The sequence below is a fragment of the Cyprinus carpio genome, unplaced genomic scaffold (genome assembly GCF_018340385.1).
Source record: "Cyprinus carpio isolate SPL01 unplaced genomic scaffold, ASM1834038v1 S000006643, whole genome shotgun sequence".
NCBI lineage: Eukaryota > Metazoa > Chordata > Actinopteri > Cypriniformes > Cyprinidae > Cyprinus > Cyprinus carpio.
The window spans coordinates 877,224-895,999 of record NW_024879270.1 but is presented as its reverse complement, the minus strand read 5'-3'; the positions used below and the strand labels follow the sequence as shown (position 1 = coordinate 895,999).

Here is an 18,776-nt window from a genome sequence, read left to right as displayed (position 1 = left end):
CTCATTAAGTTAGATTATAAACACTGAAGCTCTACATTGCGCAATGATCTCTACACTAATGTCTACACTATCTTTATCATAATGAGAGGATTTGCTAGCACGTACAACTCGGCACTGAACAAAACTCCAGCACACTGTTGCTAACTATTTTCAATGAAAAGAATCTTAAGCTTGCATGAAAGTTACTAAGTTACTATGTCGCTAGATGAAGTAATAATCTAAGAACATATCCATGATGTCACTGTGCCGTATATGCATTCTGCCTAATATCACCCCTTTTCAAACTAAGTCATAAGCAAATGTGGTTTTCACTGTCACGCTGACACCCTTTGAAGTGTCACTATCTGCTCCAGCATTTCCTCAGACTTAGGTTGTATAAACTTTGGGTGGTCTGTGGGATGCATAGTGAGCAGCACAGGAGATGAGAATCTGGAGTAAGCAACAAACAAGTCACAGGTGGCATACAGGACAGGCTGACCCACACTTTCTAGCCTCTAAAAGCAAAACCTTTCTGCAGTCTATTTTAAGGTAAATATGACTTTTGGAAACTTCCTGAACCTATCATCATCTCACATCACAATTATGGACCACGTCATGGTCAGAACCAGTGTATAAAAGTACACTAGGTAAGAGTTGTTGTTGTTTGTTTGTTTGTTTGTTTATTTGTTTTTGGTTGTCTAAACTCCGCCCCCTGGCAGCCTCACATTCCCGGAATTCCTGCTCAGTACTCACCTGGCCATACTCACTAACAACCTCCACTCACCTTCAGCAAACACACATTTATACCCACTAAACTGAGAAATATGAAACAGACGAGTAACATCTAGCACAGGCTACACAGAATAGACTCTAGTAGTAAAAAGTCTGCGTGTGGGCTAGCTGAGTCACAGGAGCCAGATTGAGATAGAATTAATTTAATATCCTCCTACTCGTGCACTGACCTCCCACTCCAACCGTAAAAAACTATAAAATAATTTTATAAAACTGCAGTTAAAACTCGTACTTCATTCCCCTAACTTCATAATCAGCAGCCAGTTCAAACTTTCAACGGTAAATAAAGTCACACTTTAGGTTGTCAAAATACTAATAATTCGTTCTCATTACCTTTCGGAGCACTTGTTTAATCCAGCGGATATGTTTAAATATCAAAGCTCATCGAAAAGAAAATTTCTCCCCTGTCGGAGCTCATTTGTTAGTTCCGTGAATCCACTGCCATATACTCCAGGAGCTCGAGAACACCCTGCTCTCGAGAGCTGCACTCCGAACCGGACAAGCGGAATACGACTCGTTACGTCAGCGCACCCTGGCATTTAAGCCCCGCACGCCATTGGCTCACACCGGGTAGAGCGGAGGCTTGGTTGGTCGGCTGTGTTGTTGAATTGGCCATTAGGAGAGGAGAACACAGGTTCCATGGTTACACTGGATACACAAGAAACAGTCTTTGCAACAGGATCATAAAGGTAATAATGTTTTAAATATACTTTTATTCTGTGTTAGGGCTTAGGTTTGCTGTTTGAAGTTATTGTCCTCCTTTTAATAGTTGCCAGTAGTCTGCAAAACCAAAGAAAGATTTTAAGATGTTTAAAAAGAAAAACTTTAGATTTATATAATTACAATAAATAAATTCGGTAAATTAGTGAATTTACACAGCAGTAAATACTGTCAGGTGGACACTGTATGTGTAAAGCTATTCAGAGAAAATCTCACTGTAAATTATGTTTTAGTTAATTTGGACGATCGAAACGGATACAATCATGGACTCTTCTGTCTTGTTTGCAGCTGTTCTCTTCAAATAATCACGTCTTGTCAAGTGCAGTTACGTCACATTTATTTACACAGTTCTTTATTCAATACAAGTTGTTTCAAAACAACTTCACATTAATAAACATGAAAATAAAAGTGTTGATAAATTCATCCATTAAGAAACGACTTAAATTTTAGCTGTAAAGCAGCGACAAGTGTTGTTTCATTTCATTTCAATATTACAAAGTCCATTAATTATAAAACAAGTTTATTCAACACAAATCTGTTCAATGTTGATTAGATTTAGTTTTGTAAGATTGTCGTTGTTTCAAAGTTAGTGTTATTATCCAGCTCAGTTCAGTTCAAATTTTGCTCTTGCCCAATAATGCCAGTGCAGTTAAATCCAAAATGTTACTGAATATTAATTATATATTAAACCTGTCATATGATTTGCATTAATTTTTATATTTATACAAAGTCCTACATTTGTAATCATATTTACATGTTATTCTCCTGAATTATTCACAGATGAGTAGCAGAAATTTTTGTTCTTTCGTCACAAACCACTGCTCTGAAGACACAGGTAGGCAGCTGTGATCAGACTTTAACATTTTATCCAGAAAAAGATCTGTCAGCACCAGCTGTCATTCATTGCCCTCAGCAACTTTGACCTGCAGAAATAATGTGTATCTATAAGGGTAACACAACCTGCAGTGTCACTTCTGTACAGACATTCTTGAATTCTACAGTTTAGAGTTGTTCTGTGCACAGACTATGAATATAAAATCAGATATAAACTATGTATTGACTGACATTTAATTTAATCACCTAGAAAAGTTGCCTCAAAGAATACAAGTGGGTCTGGGACACTCAAAATGTAAAGTGGTCCAATATGAGCAACTACGGGACATGCTAGAGGCCAAACGCCTTTCCTCTCAGCTCTCTCAACAGAAGGTAATGAAAATGTTGTATACCCTTTGTCATGTCCTTGTTTCAGAGCAGAAAAAAGTATTTTGACTATTTTTGCAGGCATTTTCTTTGATCATTTATCTCCTATAAAACACTTTACTTTTCTTTTTTTTTTAATAACAAATAGATAATTAAAAGACATTATAAATAAATTATTCACATTTAATTGATTGTGATGGTCCAGCAATCATCATTTATGAGAGTTATTAACCTTTTGGAGTCAGTGAAGGTGCTGTGAACTTTAAAAGGAACTTAAAATAAAAGATTTTAAAATACTCAGTCATTTTTGGCTGCACAGATAAGAGTAAGACATCATTCAAAACGGTAAAGTGTCTACTTTCATTTGTGTACACTCACAATAATAACAGAATGTTTTACTTTTGTAAAATAATGAAACTTTCTGCTGTTTGCTCTCCATGAACAACTTTCTCAAAGTGTCACAAAAATTAAACAAAATTTAGCGAATATCTGATATAAAAATGTCTAAAAATATGTCTATAGAACGTTTGGCATGTCTACTTAGAAATGCCTGCATACCAGGGGTTTAAAAGACCACCTACAGTATAACTAATTTGCTGATTTTCAAACTTTTATGGCCAAGGCCCCCTATCAATTATCCAGGTCCCTTACCACCCCCACCAAAAAAAGTAGCTTGCCTGAATAATAATGTTGATTCTTCTTCTTCTTATATAATTTCTTAAATAATTTAAGAGTTTTGTGTGTAGTGTAGACACCGTTAGAATTAGAATGTTGCAAACCATATTACTGGAGTTACTGGAGGGCATTATTGCACCCAATGAGAAACACTGCACTAAAGCTTTATTAACAATGCAATAAATAAAAAAATAGAAATATAGTGTATATTCATTGGAACATTTTTTTTGTATCTAAGTTATTTACCTTCATATTTACTTGTACCTGTAATATAATTCTTAGTTTGATTGACGAGACCTGTCTCCAAAAAATTGTCCATTATTCCAAGCTTAAATTCCTTTGACACTGAAAGATAAAAAAAACCATACAAACACCTATTCGAAAACAGTTTTTTTTTTTTTTTTTTTTTTGCAGGGAGCATATACAATTTTTTACTACATTGTTTTAACTCTAAACAGGAAACTGATGAATATTCAGGTATGCTCCGCCCAGTGCAATAACTCAGACATGAATATTTCAGGACAGAATATTTAGTTTTTAGTACATTGTTGTCATGTAAGTATAACCTAAATTTCAGCAATTGAAGAACAACTGTATTTACTCACATGTTTTATGTATAACCATCTCTCACCGACAGCATGTTGAAGCTGCTCAGATTGCCATTTTCTTTTCAGAAATTGATAATGTAGTCAAAACATTTGTTAGTGTGGGGTTTCCAGTAAATGCATGTACTCCCTAGACTTCTGTTCTCATAAATACCATTTTAAGTCTAATATTCCAGCCAGCCAAAGTTTTTGATGGACGTGATAACGTGTGTGAACTATGTTAAAACATGCTGGAGATGATCAAAATGATTTTTGTGTAGTTCATTGTACTTATTTACAGAATTACGTTTATTTTGTGGCTTAAATAAATAACGTTACTTAGTGACTGACATGTTTGGCTTGTCGAAAATGTTACAGTCAGCGGATGCAAATTAGAAGACTTTTGAAAATCTTTTTTTTTTTTTTTTTTTGCACAAAGTCGTTTTTTGTTGTCTTTTATAATAAAATTATTTTATTTAACTCTTTAAAGTTTTAAAGGGCTACAAAAAATGCATAATCAAATTACTAAGCAACCACTGAATGGAATAACACAGAACAGTTATCATTTGAAAGCTTGGAGTCTGAATTTGATTAACTCCAAAGTAGTGCTGAGTTATTTGCTGATAAATGATATATACATATATATATATATATATAGATATATATATAATTTTTATTTTTGATTTTTTTTTTTCAGAATTTGTACATGTACTCTAATATTCCAAAAACTTCATATAGCTCGGATAGTCATGTGTCATATGTCATTTGAAAGGTCTCACAGAGTAAAATAAAACAACAAGCATAATTGTTTGGGGCTTTGACTGAACTTAAGCAAGTTTTTGTACTCACCCCCAGACCTATATGAAAATAATATATTGATGCAGCATTTATGTCTATTTACTGCATGCAATTTCAAAAAACATGCTTGTGGAAAAATACACACCATTATTTAGAGCAGGTGCTCCTCATTAAAAAGAGCCCAAACTCACTATAATACGTCATTAATATCTGAAGATTAAAAAAATTAAAGGTAGCTTTCATGTGGCTTTTTCACTCGTAACTTTATGAAACATGCATATACTGTATCCTGGAAAATGGAAATCATTATTTTCAGAAAATTCTCCCGATTAAAAAGAATTATCCAAAGATATTCCTCTTAGAGCAATAACACATAAAACCAGATAGGCGCAAGTGAGGCACAGCCAAAAAAACTGAAATAACTGTAACAACTGTACGCGACCATAGTACAAAAGGGTGTCGGGAGAATATATCATCTGCTTCTTCATCTGCAGTAACAAAGCATGCATCCTGAGGCATAGCAAGAAAAGAGGATGTAGTGTCTCGTTCCCTTCTCAGGGAACCATGGTTACATGTGGAACCTGAGATGTTCCCTTTATATGTCCTCTAGCGGTCATTTTGGGAAACAGAATACCCACGCTGTCATGCTGAGGGAAGTGCATGCCATATTTTCTGAGGTGAGCACTAAGCACCAACTCCACAGTGAAACCATCGGAGTCACCCCTCGGACACATCAGCAGCTGTTTGTGACACTATCCACTTCAGCCAAAGGCTCGAGCTACATACCCAAAATAACTTACCTGTTAAGTGCTGGCAAAGAAAGCCCAGTCTCGGGGCAGAGCTCAAAGGCTTGGAATCAGATAACAATGTAATTTCTTTAAGGGGATATGGACGGGTGTCTAGGTATCACCATATTACCAGACCCTGGCTTGTCACATCTATTACATCTATATACATCTATACATCTATACATCTATTCCTAACAGAATAGCCAACATCTTTTCTGCCAGAGGCAGAGTCTCTGACTTAAGATACGACAAAAAGGCAGTGGAAAGGAAATTGAAAGGAACTGACAATAGACACCTTCACTATACCTGAGATGGCAACCTCCCATAGGATCTCTCTTTCTCCAGATCCCTCGAGCTGATAGGCATATACCCCTGCAGCACAGTCAGATGGGAGGCATTGTTAAGGTATCACTGAAGATACATATGTAGAGTGGGATCCAAGGTGAGAATCAGAGCCTGAACCAACTCTGAGAAAGGGTATAATGCTGCCAGCATGTGACCATTACAATAAATGGATTTTTAGAAAGCGCACAGGATGCTCAGGGTCAATGTTCCCTCTAATTTTTTTTCTTGCTGAGCAAAACTTTCTCTATTGGGCGGACATTTCGGCCATCTGTGCAAAAAAACATTCTTTATACCAGACATGTACGTTGTACAGTGTAACTTTTAACTTAATGTGCTATTTGTATTTAATTTGACCCGTGACTAAATGATGTACATTTTAGATTACCTGAGAAAACTTTATATTATATATATATGATATATATATATATATATATATATATATAATATATATATATATATATATATACGTATAATACACTGCCATTCAAAAGTTTGGGATCAATAATGTTTTATAAATAAGTTTCTTATGCTCATCAAGGCTGTATCTATTTGATAAAAATATTGAATATTATTTCACAAAATAATATTGTGAAATATTATTGCAATTTAAAATAACAGTTTTCTATTTTAATATACTTAAAATATAATTTATTCCTATGAAGCAAAGCAATTTTCAGAATCATTTCTCCAGTCGTCGGTGTCACATGATCCTTCACAAATCATTCTAATATGCTGATTTATAATCAGTGTTGGAAACCCAATGTTTTTGGACTTTGTGGTATTTTTTCGGGATTCTTTGATAAATAAAAAGTTAAAAAGGACAGTGTTATTCAAAATAGAAATATAAATTTTACAATATACACTACTAAAATGTTTGTGGTCAATATTTTTTTTCCTTTTTTTAAAGAAATTAATACTTTTATTCAGCAAGAATGTGCTAAATGGATAATAAAAAGTGATAATAAAGACATATTTTTAGAAAAAAGATTTCTATTTTGAATAAACGCTGTTCTTTTTAACTTTTTTATTATCTAAGAATCAAAGAAAAAAGTAAAACGTTCAAAAAAAAAAAAAAAAAAGTAAAAATATTAAGCAGCACAACAGATTCATCACTGATAATAAAATTAGCAGATTAGAATGATTTCTGAAGGATAATATGACACTGAAGGCTTGAGTAATGATGCTGAAAATTCAGCTTTGCTCCACGTGAATAAATGATATTTTAAAGTATATTAAAACAGGAAACCAATATTAGAAATTGCAATAATGTTTCACAATATTACTGTTTTTTCTTCTGTATTTTCGATAAAATAAATACATCCTTGATGAGCAGAGACTCCATTAAAAAACAAGGTCAATTATTTTTAGGTTAATAATATAGGCCTAACATAAATATAATATCAAACAAACTGAAGCTTTTTAAAAACTGATAGAATAGAATAGAATAGAATAGAATAGAATAGAATAGAATAGAAACTGAAGCATTTAAACTGAGATCTGTAAGTTAAAATATAAAAAAAAAAAAAAAAAAACGTGAACGTCAATTCTTCTATAGAGCTATCTAAACATCCCTATGATGTACAGTTTGCACACTACACCTGTGTGACTGTAAATGTCTCTGAGTTTTGTTACCGTTCTTTGCCCATCATCCGCTGTTTCCAGCACTTAATCAAGCCACTCTTCTTTAATACATGATGACGTTTTTATTTCACATGTCATTTGCGTTTGAGTCGGCTCTCGAGTTGAGCTATTTCGTAGGCTACGCAACCATTAAAATATTCGGTTTCAACAGCGACTCATTTGGCGCACATCATTCCCTTTCTATGAAACTGTAAACCGCATTCACCGGTTCTAACTCTTAACGTGATATCAACTCGATAGCGGTTTACCCGAGCATTGCAATTCATTCGCTTTCGCAAATAGCTTTCCCCACTCATTTATGCGTGTGCGCGGCACATTATTTCTTCTGCGCGGCAGCGATGGAAGAAGTGCGCGGCCGCCGCGCACGCGCGCAGCTTAGAGGGAACATTGCTCAGGGTGTGCACGTACCATAAACATGGATTTTCGAAAGCGCTTAGTGCCATTATAGAGGCCATGAAGAGGCATAGCGACCTGGTATGGCTGCAACATGGAGCTCTAGTCATTTAAGAAACAAAAAAGCCTCCTCCCCCCTAAAAATTGTGCATTCACATTCACTTTGTGCGCTCTGGCGCAGAACCTGCCTCCCATGTTGCTCATCTGTGGACAATTTTAAAAATGTTTTATATATAAAGGTTCCTGTTTCATTTTATACAGGAATTGTTCATTTTAAAAACAATCAAATTATATTGTTAGTTTCATGGTAACATGCAATCAAGGTTTTCGGTTACTATACAAGATACAATTTCATCTAGGCTATTTAACATGTACTGTGACATTTTCACCCGTTTCAACTTATAAACTTCTTGAGATTTTAAAGTCAGTTTAATAGTATTGAGATTCAAGTTCAATCTAGTATAATTTTTTTTTTTTAAAACAACCTGAAAGTCTATGAATCGTCAGTCAATAAAGCATTTTTTTAAACAATGGCACTTAAGGTTTTGAACTAAAACATTATTTCAACCATATAGACTGTGAATGAATAAAAATCATACTTTTCAATGAAAGAACACTAAAAGAGAGTGTAGGTTGCTTCTGATGTTTGGATTTATACTTCAATATAATAAAGGTCCAAGTTTAAGAATAGCCAACAATAGTGTGTAAAACTTTTTTTTTTTACAGTGTAGTTTGAGAATAGCCAACAGTTTTTTTTGTTTGTTTGTTTGTTTATGTTTTTTTGAAATATGTCTTCCTTCAGGTAGACTGAATGTTTTCCTGCCTTGCTAAATGTTGGGCTCATGATAAATAAGTTGCATTCGCCTCAAACTGATTTTGTAAAATCAAAACTTGCGATGGTGAACCTGGGTGCAGTTAGCACGAGTCGTGCTCGCTCTGAAGCGGGAGCAGCTGGCAGAGGATTCTGCTTGGTCTTAAAGCCTTCCTCAAATGCCTACGTTGACAAATAACAATTATTTTTTGGCAAAAAGAATGATTAATTATCAGTTGAGAATTTGTTATTATTATGGTCTGGTGAAAATAATAATTTGGGCTGCGAGAAAATAATAATTAAAAAGAGTAGGGCTGCTCTGAGTGCAGGCAGCATATTTCAATTCAGTTAAATTCAAGTTTATTTGTATAGCGCTTTTAACGATGCAAAGCAACTTTACAGAAAATTAAGTTTCTACAATATTTAGTAGTCGCTTATCAGTGATGACTCTCAGTTTATGTGCATACGGCAGAAATGTTCGGAAAAATCAATAAAAGAAGTAAACAAACATACATCAGTTATGCAATCAAACTTTTAGCAAAATGTGGTAGTTCTGTATGTTGTCTCTAGGTTAGCATCATCTGAGGTCCTCTAAGGGGTTGGCATCATCTCTTCTCAGGTGTTCTGGATCCATACTGGAGCTTGTGTAAATGTAAACGGGATGTAAATCCCGTGGCAAAACAGAGAAACAAAAGCATAGCTGCTGTTCCAGCCAAGTAAAATTAATTAGTTTAACCCAAGCTAAAGTATAATAATGTGCATTTGATCAGATATAACTGCAGTCCAAAATTATGAGATGCATTATTTGAATGCTTGGCCAAAGAGGTGTGTTTTTAATCTAGATTTAAACAGAGAAAGTAACTGATTTTGTAACTGATACGGAACTTAATAGGTAGCCAGTGCAGAGACTGTAAAATTGGGGTAATATGATCATATTTTTTTCACCTGGTAAGGACTCTAACCGCTGCATTTTGGACTACCTGTAGCTTGTTTGTTGAGGATGCAGGACAACCAGCTAGCAGTGCATTACAATAGTCCAGTCTAGAGGTCATGAATGCATAACATGTTTCGTAGCTTGGCAATGTTTCTAAGATGGAAAAATGCTGTTTTTGTAACATGGGAAATATGATTTTCAAAAGACAAGTTACTGTCTAATCTGAATTTAATAGGAGAAAATTATTGGTCATACAATCTTTTACATTTTTAACAAACTCTGTTAGCTTAGATAATTTAGAAGTTTCATCTGGTCTCGTTGAGATATATAGTTGAGTATCATCAGCATAACAGTGGAAACTAATCCCGTATTTTCTAATGATATTACCAAGGGAAAACATGTATATTGAAAATAGCAGAGGACCTAGGACAGATCCTTGTGGCACTCCATATTTTACTGGTGATAAATGAGATGACTCCCCATTTAAATAAACAAAGTGGTAGCGATCGGACAGGTAGGATCTAAAACATCTTTAAGCCTGCCCTTGGATACCTATATAGTTTTGTAATATATCTATGAGTATGTTGTGATCTATGGTGTCGAACGCAGCACTAAGATCAAGTAAAACTAGCAATGAGATGCAGCTTTGGCCTGACGCAAGAAGCAAGTCATTTGTAATTTTAACAAGTGCAGTTCCTGTGCTATGATGGGGCCTGAAACCCGAATGAAATTCTTCATAGAGATATTTTTTTTGCAAGAAGGAGCGCAATTTTGCAGACACAACTTTTTCAAAAATTTTAGACATAAATGGAAGATTTGAAATGGGTCTGTAATTTGCCAGTTCACTAGGATCTAGTTGTGGTTTCTTAATAAGAGGCTTAATAACCGCCAGCTTGAATGGTTTTGGGACGTGACCTAAAGATAACGACGAGTTAATAATATTGAGAAGTTATTCTTCTGCTACAGGTAACAACTCTGTCAGTAATTTAGTGGGTACAGGATCTAATAAACATGTTGTTGGTTTAGATGTAGTGATACGTTTATTTAGCTCTTCCTGTTCTATAGTTGCAAAGCACTGAAAGAGTTGAAACATTTGCTACCTCCAGGGGGGATTTAGGAAAGTTGCACATATAAAGGTGATGTGCCATGAGAAACTGATGTCTTTCTGCTAAGGACAGGAGCACATTTTTGAATCACGTTGTATGGCGCACAACTCTTTTGAAGAAGCTGTGCTTTGCTTTGAAACTCATGGTCCATAGTGCAACTAATGGTCAAAGCTCACAGATTAACTGAGGATAATGCTCAAGGAAATGGTGTTTAGGCAAAAGATTTGTCTCCGGGAAAAGCTCTTTAAATCTAACTCTGTGCTCAGAGATCTTAAAGTTCAAATATCCAATTGATTCTTTAGTTTGAACTGGAGAAACAACAAGCTCCACAATGTCCTTTAAATCAGCAAGGAGATGCCAGGCTGGTTCATCAGTGGGAACTTTCTGTCCAAGTAGTAGTGGAAGAAATCTTTTTAAACTCCAGTTTTCATGTGCGTTTCCACCAATTGTTCTTCTGGATTAATAGGTCAGTGGAACAGTATGGGGGCGATTTGTTTTTTCAGTCCATTTAAAGGGAAAATCTTCTATTGCCTTGTTCAGAGTGGCCAAAGTAAAATAGTTTTTGGAAATTAATACAGTCAGACAGAGAGATATTTCAACAGGAACTATTCCCTCAAATAAATCATGGGCAATGTCTGGAGGAAAACCAGTAGTAACATTGAAATGGGAAAGTTTTTCTGACAAAACACATTTCCTCGTAACATCATAACAGTTGGCCAAAGAATTTTTCTCAAGGGTTTTAAGATGACTTGTGTGAATCTCTTCAGTTCTCTGCAAGAAACCTCCAACTCCAACATCCTTGGTCTGAAAATCTAACCTACAGTATCTGCCGTACAAAATCTGTAAACATATCTGCCAGAAAAACTTTCTACAAAACCAGCAATACTGTGTGCTCCAAGGTTATCGGCAACAACACACTGCACTGTGCCCTTCAAAGTTTTCCCCAACTTACTAATCTAAGTAACTTCTAATGTTATGAGATCACTAGTTAAAGGCTTCAAAACTTGTCAACCATAAACCTTGACATCATTGCTATTGATCAATGCAGCCAAATGGATAGAGGACAACAATGACTGAAAACCAGGTGGCAGATTGCCTAAAATCCAATACAAGGCACATATTTTGTGTTTTTTACGTAATGTACCAAGGGGATTGCATATTTCAAAATTGTCAACGTACAAAATCAAAGAAATTGCACACTCTTTTGAGAGAATAGCATTTCTTTTAAAGAGAAGCCAATCCCAAAATGATCTGTATACCTGCCTATCACTATCCCCTGGTTGATGTTTTTCTTTCAAATTTGTAGCCTTATTTAGTATAGGTTCACAATTTAGAAGTTGCTGCAAAGATTTTAGTAAAGGCACATACTAATAAGACTTTCCATTCTTTCAGTCTAACACATATTCAACTAGTTTCGCAACACTGAAGTTTTTTCTATAGTATGTCTTCCGTTTCCAAGTGGTTGACAGTGGACCATGGTTTCCTATTGCAGCTTGAATGGAATTTGAAGTGCAAAGTACAGTGGCCAACTCTTTCACAACTGATTCATCAATCTGGCAATTGTGATTCTTTAAGAACTGGATTATAGTCTTTTGGGTGGCCGGCACAGAGACAGTACCAATTAAATATTGCAACTCTTCAAGTAGTTCATTCACAGCTGCACTTGGCACCAGAAAAGCATTTTCTAACTTAAGTAAGACTGAGGCTAATTTAAGTTCAATAACATTTGTCAAATCATTTGATTCTTCATCAGGAACTTCTTCAGATAGTAAATCAGCATCTGACAGCTCGGTATTGCCTCTTGCAAATGATTCTACAACAGCAGGACTATCAACAGGTCCATCAACAATTCCAGGCTTTAAATCATTAATTGTATGGGGGGTATGTTTTCTCCATTTGTGAGTATTGAAAGCTCCATATAGATTGGTTTTGTATGAGCAATCAGCAAACATATAACTGACAGATTCATGATTCTTTAAATGTTTCCCAATTTGTCGAAAATAGTCAGTCTCAGTAGAAGGTAGATTGTTGTCGCAAATGTGGCACTTGAATTGTGAAAAGCTATCTTTCTGTGAGGATTGTTGAGCAGGATGGTATTTGCTTAGATGGGTCAGTAGAGCTTTCCATGTCTTGCATGTACAGGGGCAATTCTTATAAGTACAGGGGTAAGCTTGGCCCCATCCATATAGCCGATGATCAAGTTTATAGTGTTTCAAAAGTTCAGATCTTCTTGAATATGAATTGTCACAGTCTTTACATTTCCACATGTATGGATAACTGAAGAAACATGAGACAGAAAATATACCTTTAGGCAACTGAGCAGACCACATCTAGTTTTACTTAGTAGATCCGGTAGACAACTACCCAGATGAGAGAAAATTCTACACTTTAGGATGCCTTAATTATATATATATGCATAATTATCACAAATGCCCTCATGACATTGTAAATAGAACTTACCACAAGCAATGATCACTGGCAGGAGCTTCCAAATAATTTGCACAGCAGGAGCAACTGATTGGTGGCTGCTTCTCTGAAGCTGAAAGAGAAAACATGATTAAGTTTTAGCTGTTAGCCATCAAAGTGTGTTAACTACTTACATCATGTTTGAATACCCAACATTTAACATAAATAGATATATACTTTATTTTATGATTTTAGGAAAGCTGGCTAACATTTTGGTACATTTCTACCACATGTAAATGCTGTTAACAGTGTAGCAAACTAACATTACCAGATAGAAATAGCTGGGCCTTGTAATATTATAGCTGATAAATACTGAACACAAGATAATTACGAGTGTAAATAAAAGATCACATATGACCTTATGCTATTGACAGCATAAGTAACCATTAGTCAAGTTTCATGGATGCAAACACATGTATAGTCAAAAAAAAAAAAAGAGGTTATCGAAGCCCTCGCCCCACGGCAAATATCCAGATACTTACATAATTGTGATGAATTTAATCCTTTGTAAGTTATCATTTTGCAGTGTAATATTACAGTTAACACCTTTATATACAGTAGGTTGACAACCAAAATGGGTATTACTGCCGCGCGTACCGCCACCGCAGGGCCGCGGAGTTAACTGCAAGTCAGTCGCGTGTTAAAATCATTTGCGAAACTACCGCCAGGTGGCGCAAAGAGACGGATTGCGAAATGAATGTAATTGTAAAATGAAAGGAAGATGTAAAACAACAATAACATTATAATATACATTATAACATCCTTAAAAGCCATTAAAAATAGGACAGTCTTAGGCTACAGTCTACAAATCAAAAATGTAAAGAAAGACCTTTGCACAAAGGCTCTTATGCATGCTATTGTTATTAAACAGTCATTACATATATATATATATCTTTTAAAAGCTTATTAAAATTTAAATGTGGATTAAAAGCTAAATGTTTTCATTTCGGTTCATTCTTGGTTAAAAAAAAATAAAAATCTTCAGGTTCCATTTGCAGAGCGAAATGAGAACGGTGCAGCATTTACAAATAATTCTTATTCACTCTGTTATTATTCTTGATTTTTCAAACTGCTAACACAAAAATTGTGACTTTGATCGAGCTGGTGCCTCACGCGCACATATTCATTGGAAACAGCAGTCGTTCACCGAGCCATGCGGCGCCAGCAACGGTCCATTGACATATTTTTGCTCATTGTGATTTTTTTTGCGTAGATACTGAAACACGTGTGAAATCCAAAGCCTAATTTACCTAATGAATAAGAGTTTAGCTTTAAATGGGTAACATGTTTGGATTTGTCCTGAATGAGAGAGATAAGCCCAACCTTAAGTCTCACTTTAAATTATTTTTAATTATTATTTTTGTTTTGTTTATAAGCCTACATTATTATATACTGCAATTATATTTATCCATTAGAATTATATATTTGTAATTCTTGTTCTGTTCTGATAAATTTGTTGAATTTAAAGGATTTGTTGTAAAGTGAAGGGAACTAAAAATGTCCTGTTGGTACATTAGCCTATAGCATTATTAGGGCTGCCTTTATTATTTCTGAATGTAATAAAATGCAACCCTCACAAATTTAATTTATTTTTTAGCGTGTTTAAAAAAAATGCAGCCAACGAAAATAGGCGATTAATCGGTTAAAATGTGTTATTGTGGGTTAACAAATTTACATTATATACTTAGGAACAGATTAGTTTATATGTCTTAGATTTATCTAATAAAGCCTTATTCATATTGAAAAGAGAAGTATCTTGTGTTTTGTGCTTACAAGTTAATGTCTTAAACTGCCGATCTTGTTACTGTGCTAATTAATAGTGTTTTCACTATACTTTGGATATTAATACCCACAGCAGAGTTGATGTTATACGGCTCGTTCAACAAATCGCTGGCCGTTTCAGTGATCAGCTGTGAAACAGTGATTCTGTTCAAATTCACTTTAATGATTCTTAAATGATTCCCTTTGAGCTAAATTGACCTGTTTCCCTTACAATTGTTTGAATAAAACAGACTACTGGGGGTAAAATCTGAATATTTATCTTGTGACCATCTTTTGATTATTTTAACAAAAGCAACAATAATATAATAATTGTAATAATAATAATAATTTATGTATACCTGTATATACATATATATATATATATATATATATATATAGAGAGAGAGAGAGAGAGAGAGAGAGATAGATAGATAGATAGATAGATAGATATACAGGTTTTTTGATTAATAGAAAGTTCAGAAGAACAGCATTGTTTGTAACATGTTTACAGGTTATGTGTACAGGTTATGTGAAAACTAATACAATTAGGGTAATAAAAAAAAGACTTACTCATGTTTATGATCTCTGCTTGATCAAGCACTGCATCAATAATCCAAAGGTAATCCAAAACTTTTAGAGGTGAATTCTTTCTTTCTTGTCACATCAAGTCTTTTCTGCGGTGAATTCAGTCTTATTCAGTCTTAACATCTTTTTCTTCCACACTTTTTCCTTCCAATCAACTTTCTGTTAACATGCTTGGATACAGCACTCTGTGAAGCTTCTTTGGCAATGAATGTTTGTGGCTTAACCTCCTTGTAAAGGGTGTCAATGATTGGTTTCTGGACAACTGTCAGATCAGCAGTCTTCCCCATGATTGTGTAGCCTATTTAACCAAACTGAGAGACCATTTTGGAGGCTCAGAAAACCTTTGCAGGTGTTTTGAGTTGATAAGCTGATTGGCATGTCAACATATTCTGAGTGAATTAGTGGGTTTTTGTTAAATGTTTGTTGAGATGGTGAATTTTTGTTTTTTTTTTTTGTTTGTGTGTTTGAGTCTGTGTGCATTGAATTTATTTAATACATGAGTTTCACAATTTGAGTTGAATTAAATAAATGAACTTTTCCACAACATTCTAATTTATTGAGATGCACCTGTATATATATAGGTTAGTGGCCCTTGGCTTGGTATCATTGGCAGAAATTGGCCCCTGGCGAAAACTAATTGAGGAACCCTGGTCTAGATTGTCTGTATGGTGCACACATATTTACGCCTAGTTTATTTTTTATAAATCCAGATACTTGCATGGAAAACAGTGTACGCACATTTCTATGCCTATTTTGTGCTTAGGCAACCTTTATACATGAGGCCCCAGGTACCTGAATGACTCTACTGCTGCCACAGTTCTGTTCATGATGGTGAGTGGGGGGAGTGCGGGGTTTTCTCCTGAAGTCACCTCTGACAAGAGGACATGTACTCCTGGTCATGCTTAGCTGCTAACATAAACGGCAGTAAAAAAAAAAAAAAAAAAAAAAAAAAGAACCTGTACCTTTCACATGGCGCTTTTGTTTGTATCTTTATGAAACATGCATTGATGTGGAAATTTACTTTCAGAAAATTAGCCCGATTAAAAAAAAAAAAAAACTCATCATAATTTGTTCATTAGATCTAAAGATAATCCGTATGTTGTTAAAACACACATAAGCTGCTAAATTAAAAAAAAAAAAAAAAAAAAATCTAAAGGTAATTTTCACATGGCATTTTTGTTCATAACAGTCCATAAGTCATCAATTTCCTAATGTAAAGAAACTTTTATTCCTAAAATACAATCTTGATAGTTTTCTTTCAAACGACACCTACCTTTTGACTCCATATTACAGTTTTGTTACATTTACATTTTTTGTGTATGTAACTCATAAAAAAAACACCTTCAGGAAGGCAAAAATGCCTTCAGGGTTTAAAGCAGGGGTTACCAAACTCGGTTGTATAGGGCCACCGTTCTGCAGAGTTTAGCTCCAACTTGCCTGAACACACACTTGCCTGGAAGTTTCAAGTATACCTAGTAAGACCTTGATTAGCTGGTTCAGGCATGATAATAATTGACATCACTGATCCCACAATATCCAAACAAAATGTTTTTGGAAAATGATTAATGGTTTGTTTATAATGAGGAGGACATTTTAAGTTATGAAACTTGCAGGATGTTTTAAAGGTACAAAGACCACTTATATGTTGACACAACAGGTTGAGGCAAATTTGATTTCTCATGTTTTGACCCCTGCATGTTAAAAGTAGGGCAGGCAGTTTCTGCACTATTAGTGCCATCTAGTGGAACAAACTTTGCAAACGCCCTTCACACGTCATGCCTCCCCAAACTTAACATCACAAAAGGGTCTATAAAAGTGAAGGCATGTTTTAACATGTAAAAATAGGCTACTTTTCTGAAATTGAAGTATGGGTGGGTTGGACATGTATTTCATAGCTCCTTTTCCAGTATGCGGAATGGTGTCGCTATACTAGTGAATAAGAACCAAATTTTACTCCGACACATGAGGTCAAAGATGGTAAGGGAAGAACTGTCTGTTTACAGGCCATGATAAATGGTACTGCAGTGGTGTTATGTAACATCTACACTCCAAATATAGGGGATCCTTATTTTTTCTATGAATTAAATAAGACTTTAGGGGAAATTGATGGACAAATAATAATAAAAAAAATCCTGTTGAACATTAAATTAAATACAACATACCAGCTAAAAGGGGCCCTTTTGTAGTATAGGTGAACATGTTAGGTTGTTAAACATTTAATGAAATTGAAAATCTTTATCCACTCCTTATAGTCTTCTGGTCCACATTCCATTGATCCAATTTACATTTATTCAGTTAAAGTGTCTTTCTAGAAAACTAAATATTTTCTTACGACTTTACGTGAATTCTTCTGATACATCATGAATTGCAATCGCAGCAGGGTAACAGGTGCATTAGAGCTAACATTAGCATCAAACTAAGACTTTTAATAAAATTAATAGTAAGCTTTTATTCAAATCTGTCACGAAATGCACACAGACAGGTAGATCCAAATGCAGTGTTTATTAAAGGGTAATCCAAAATCATAAACAGTCCAGGCAGGGGTCAAAACCAAACATAAACAGTCCAAAACACGAAACACGAACATCCACTAGGGAACCAGGAAAAAGCAGGGTGACATGCAACAAGGACTCCGTAACAATGACAGAAACAACCAGGGTATTTAAAGACAGGTGCAAACAAGGTAAGTGGTGACAGCTGAACACAATGAACAGTGATGAACAGATAAGGCTAGTGGGAAATGTAGTTCTGAAGGAGGTGACAACAAGGGGAAGTGAGACCTCTAGTGGCCACCCAGGGAGACACAGAACAGACCCGTGACACTACCCCCCCTCTAAGGAGCAGCTTCCAGATGCTCCTCAGAACAAAATAAACACAAAACAAAGAGACCAGGAGGGAGGTGGACTGGTGGAGGCAGAACAGGGGGAGGGATGGCGGGCCAGGTCCGTGTAGGGGAACTGGGACCGGCAGCAATGGCTCCCCTGGTAGCCCAGGTGGCTCGGTCCCATCAGGGGGCCATGGTGGACCCGAAAGTTCAGGGGACCACGAGGGACCAGGGAGTTCAGGTGGCCACGGTGGACCCGAAAGTTCAGGGGACCACGAGGGACCAGGCAGTTCAGGTGGCCACGGTGGACCCGAAAGTTCAGGGGACCACGAGGGGCCAGGCAGTTCAGGTGGCCACGGTGGACCCGAAAGTTC

At 35.5% G+C, this 18,776-nt stretch overlaps 2 protein-coding genes across 3 annotated transcripts in view; one reads left to right on the top strand and one right to left on the bottom strand.

The window, feature by feature from the left end:
- The window catches only part of LOC109073638 (plakophilin-4-like), a 128,740-nt gene extending 127,493 nt beyond the window's left edge, over positions 1-1,247 (bottom strand). For both annotated transcript variants that reach the window (XM_042755118.1, XM_042755123.1), the window contains exon 1: positions 1,105-1,247. The gene's annotated coding sequence lies outside the window, so the exon portion shown is untranslated. The remainder of the gene's footprint in view (positions 1-1,104) is intronic.
- Positions 1,248-1,353: 106 nt separating this feature from the next.
- LOC109096474 (coiled-coil domain-containing protein 148-like) overlaps positions 1,354-18,776 on the top strand; it is a 97,413-nt gene continuing 79,990 nt past the window's right edge. Inside the window, 3 exon segments of the mRNA XM_042755142.1 lie at positions 1,354-1,460; positions 2,272-2,326; positions 2,576-2,697. Coding sequence (XP_042611076.1) covers positions 2,272-2,326; positions 2,576-2,697 — 177 coding nt within the window. The 5' untranslated portion in view covers positions 1,354-1,460.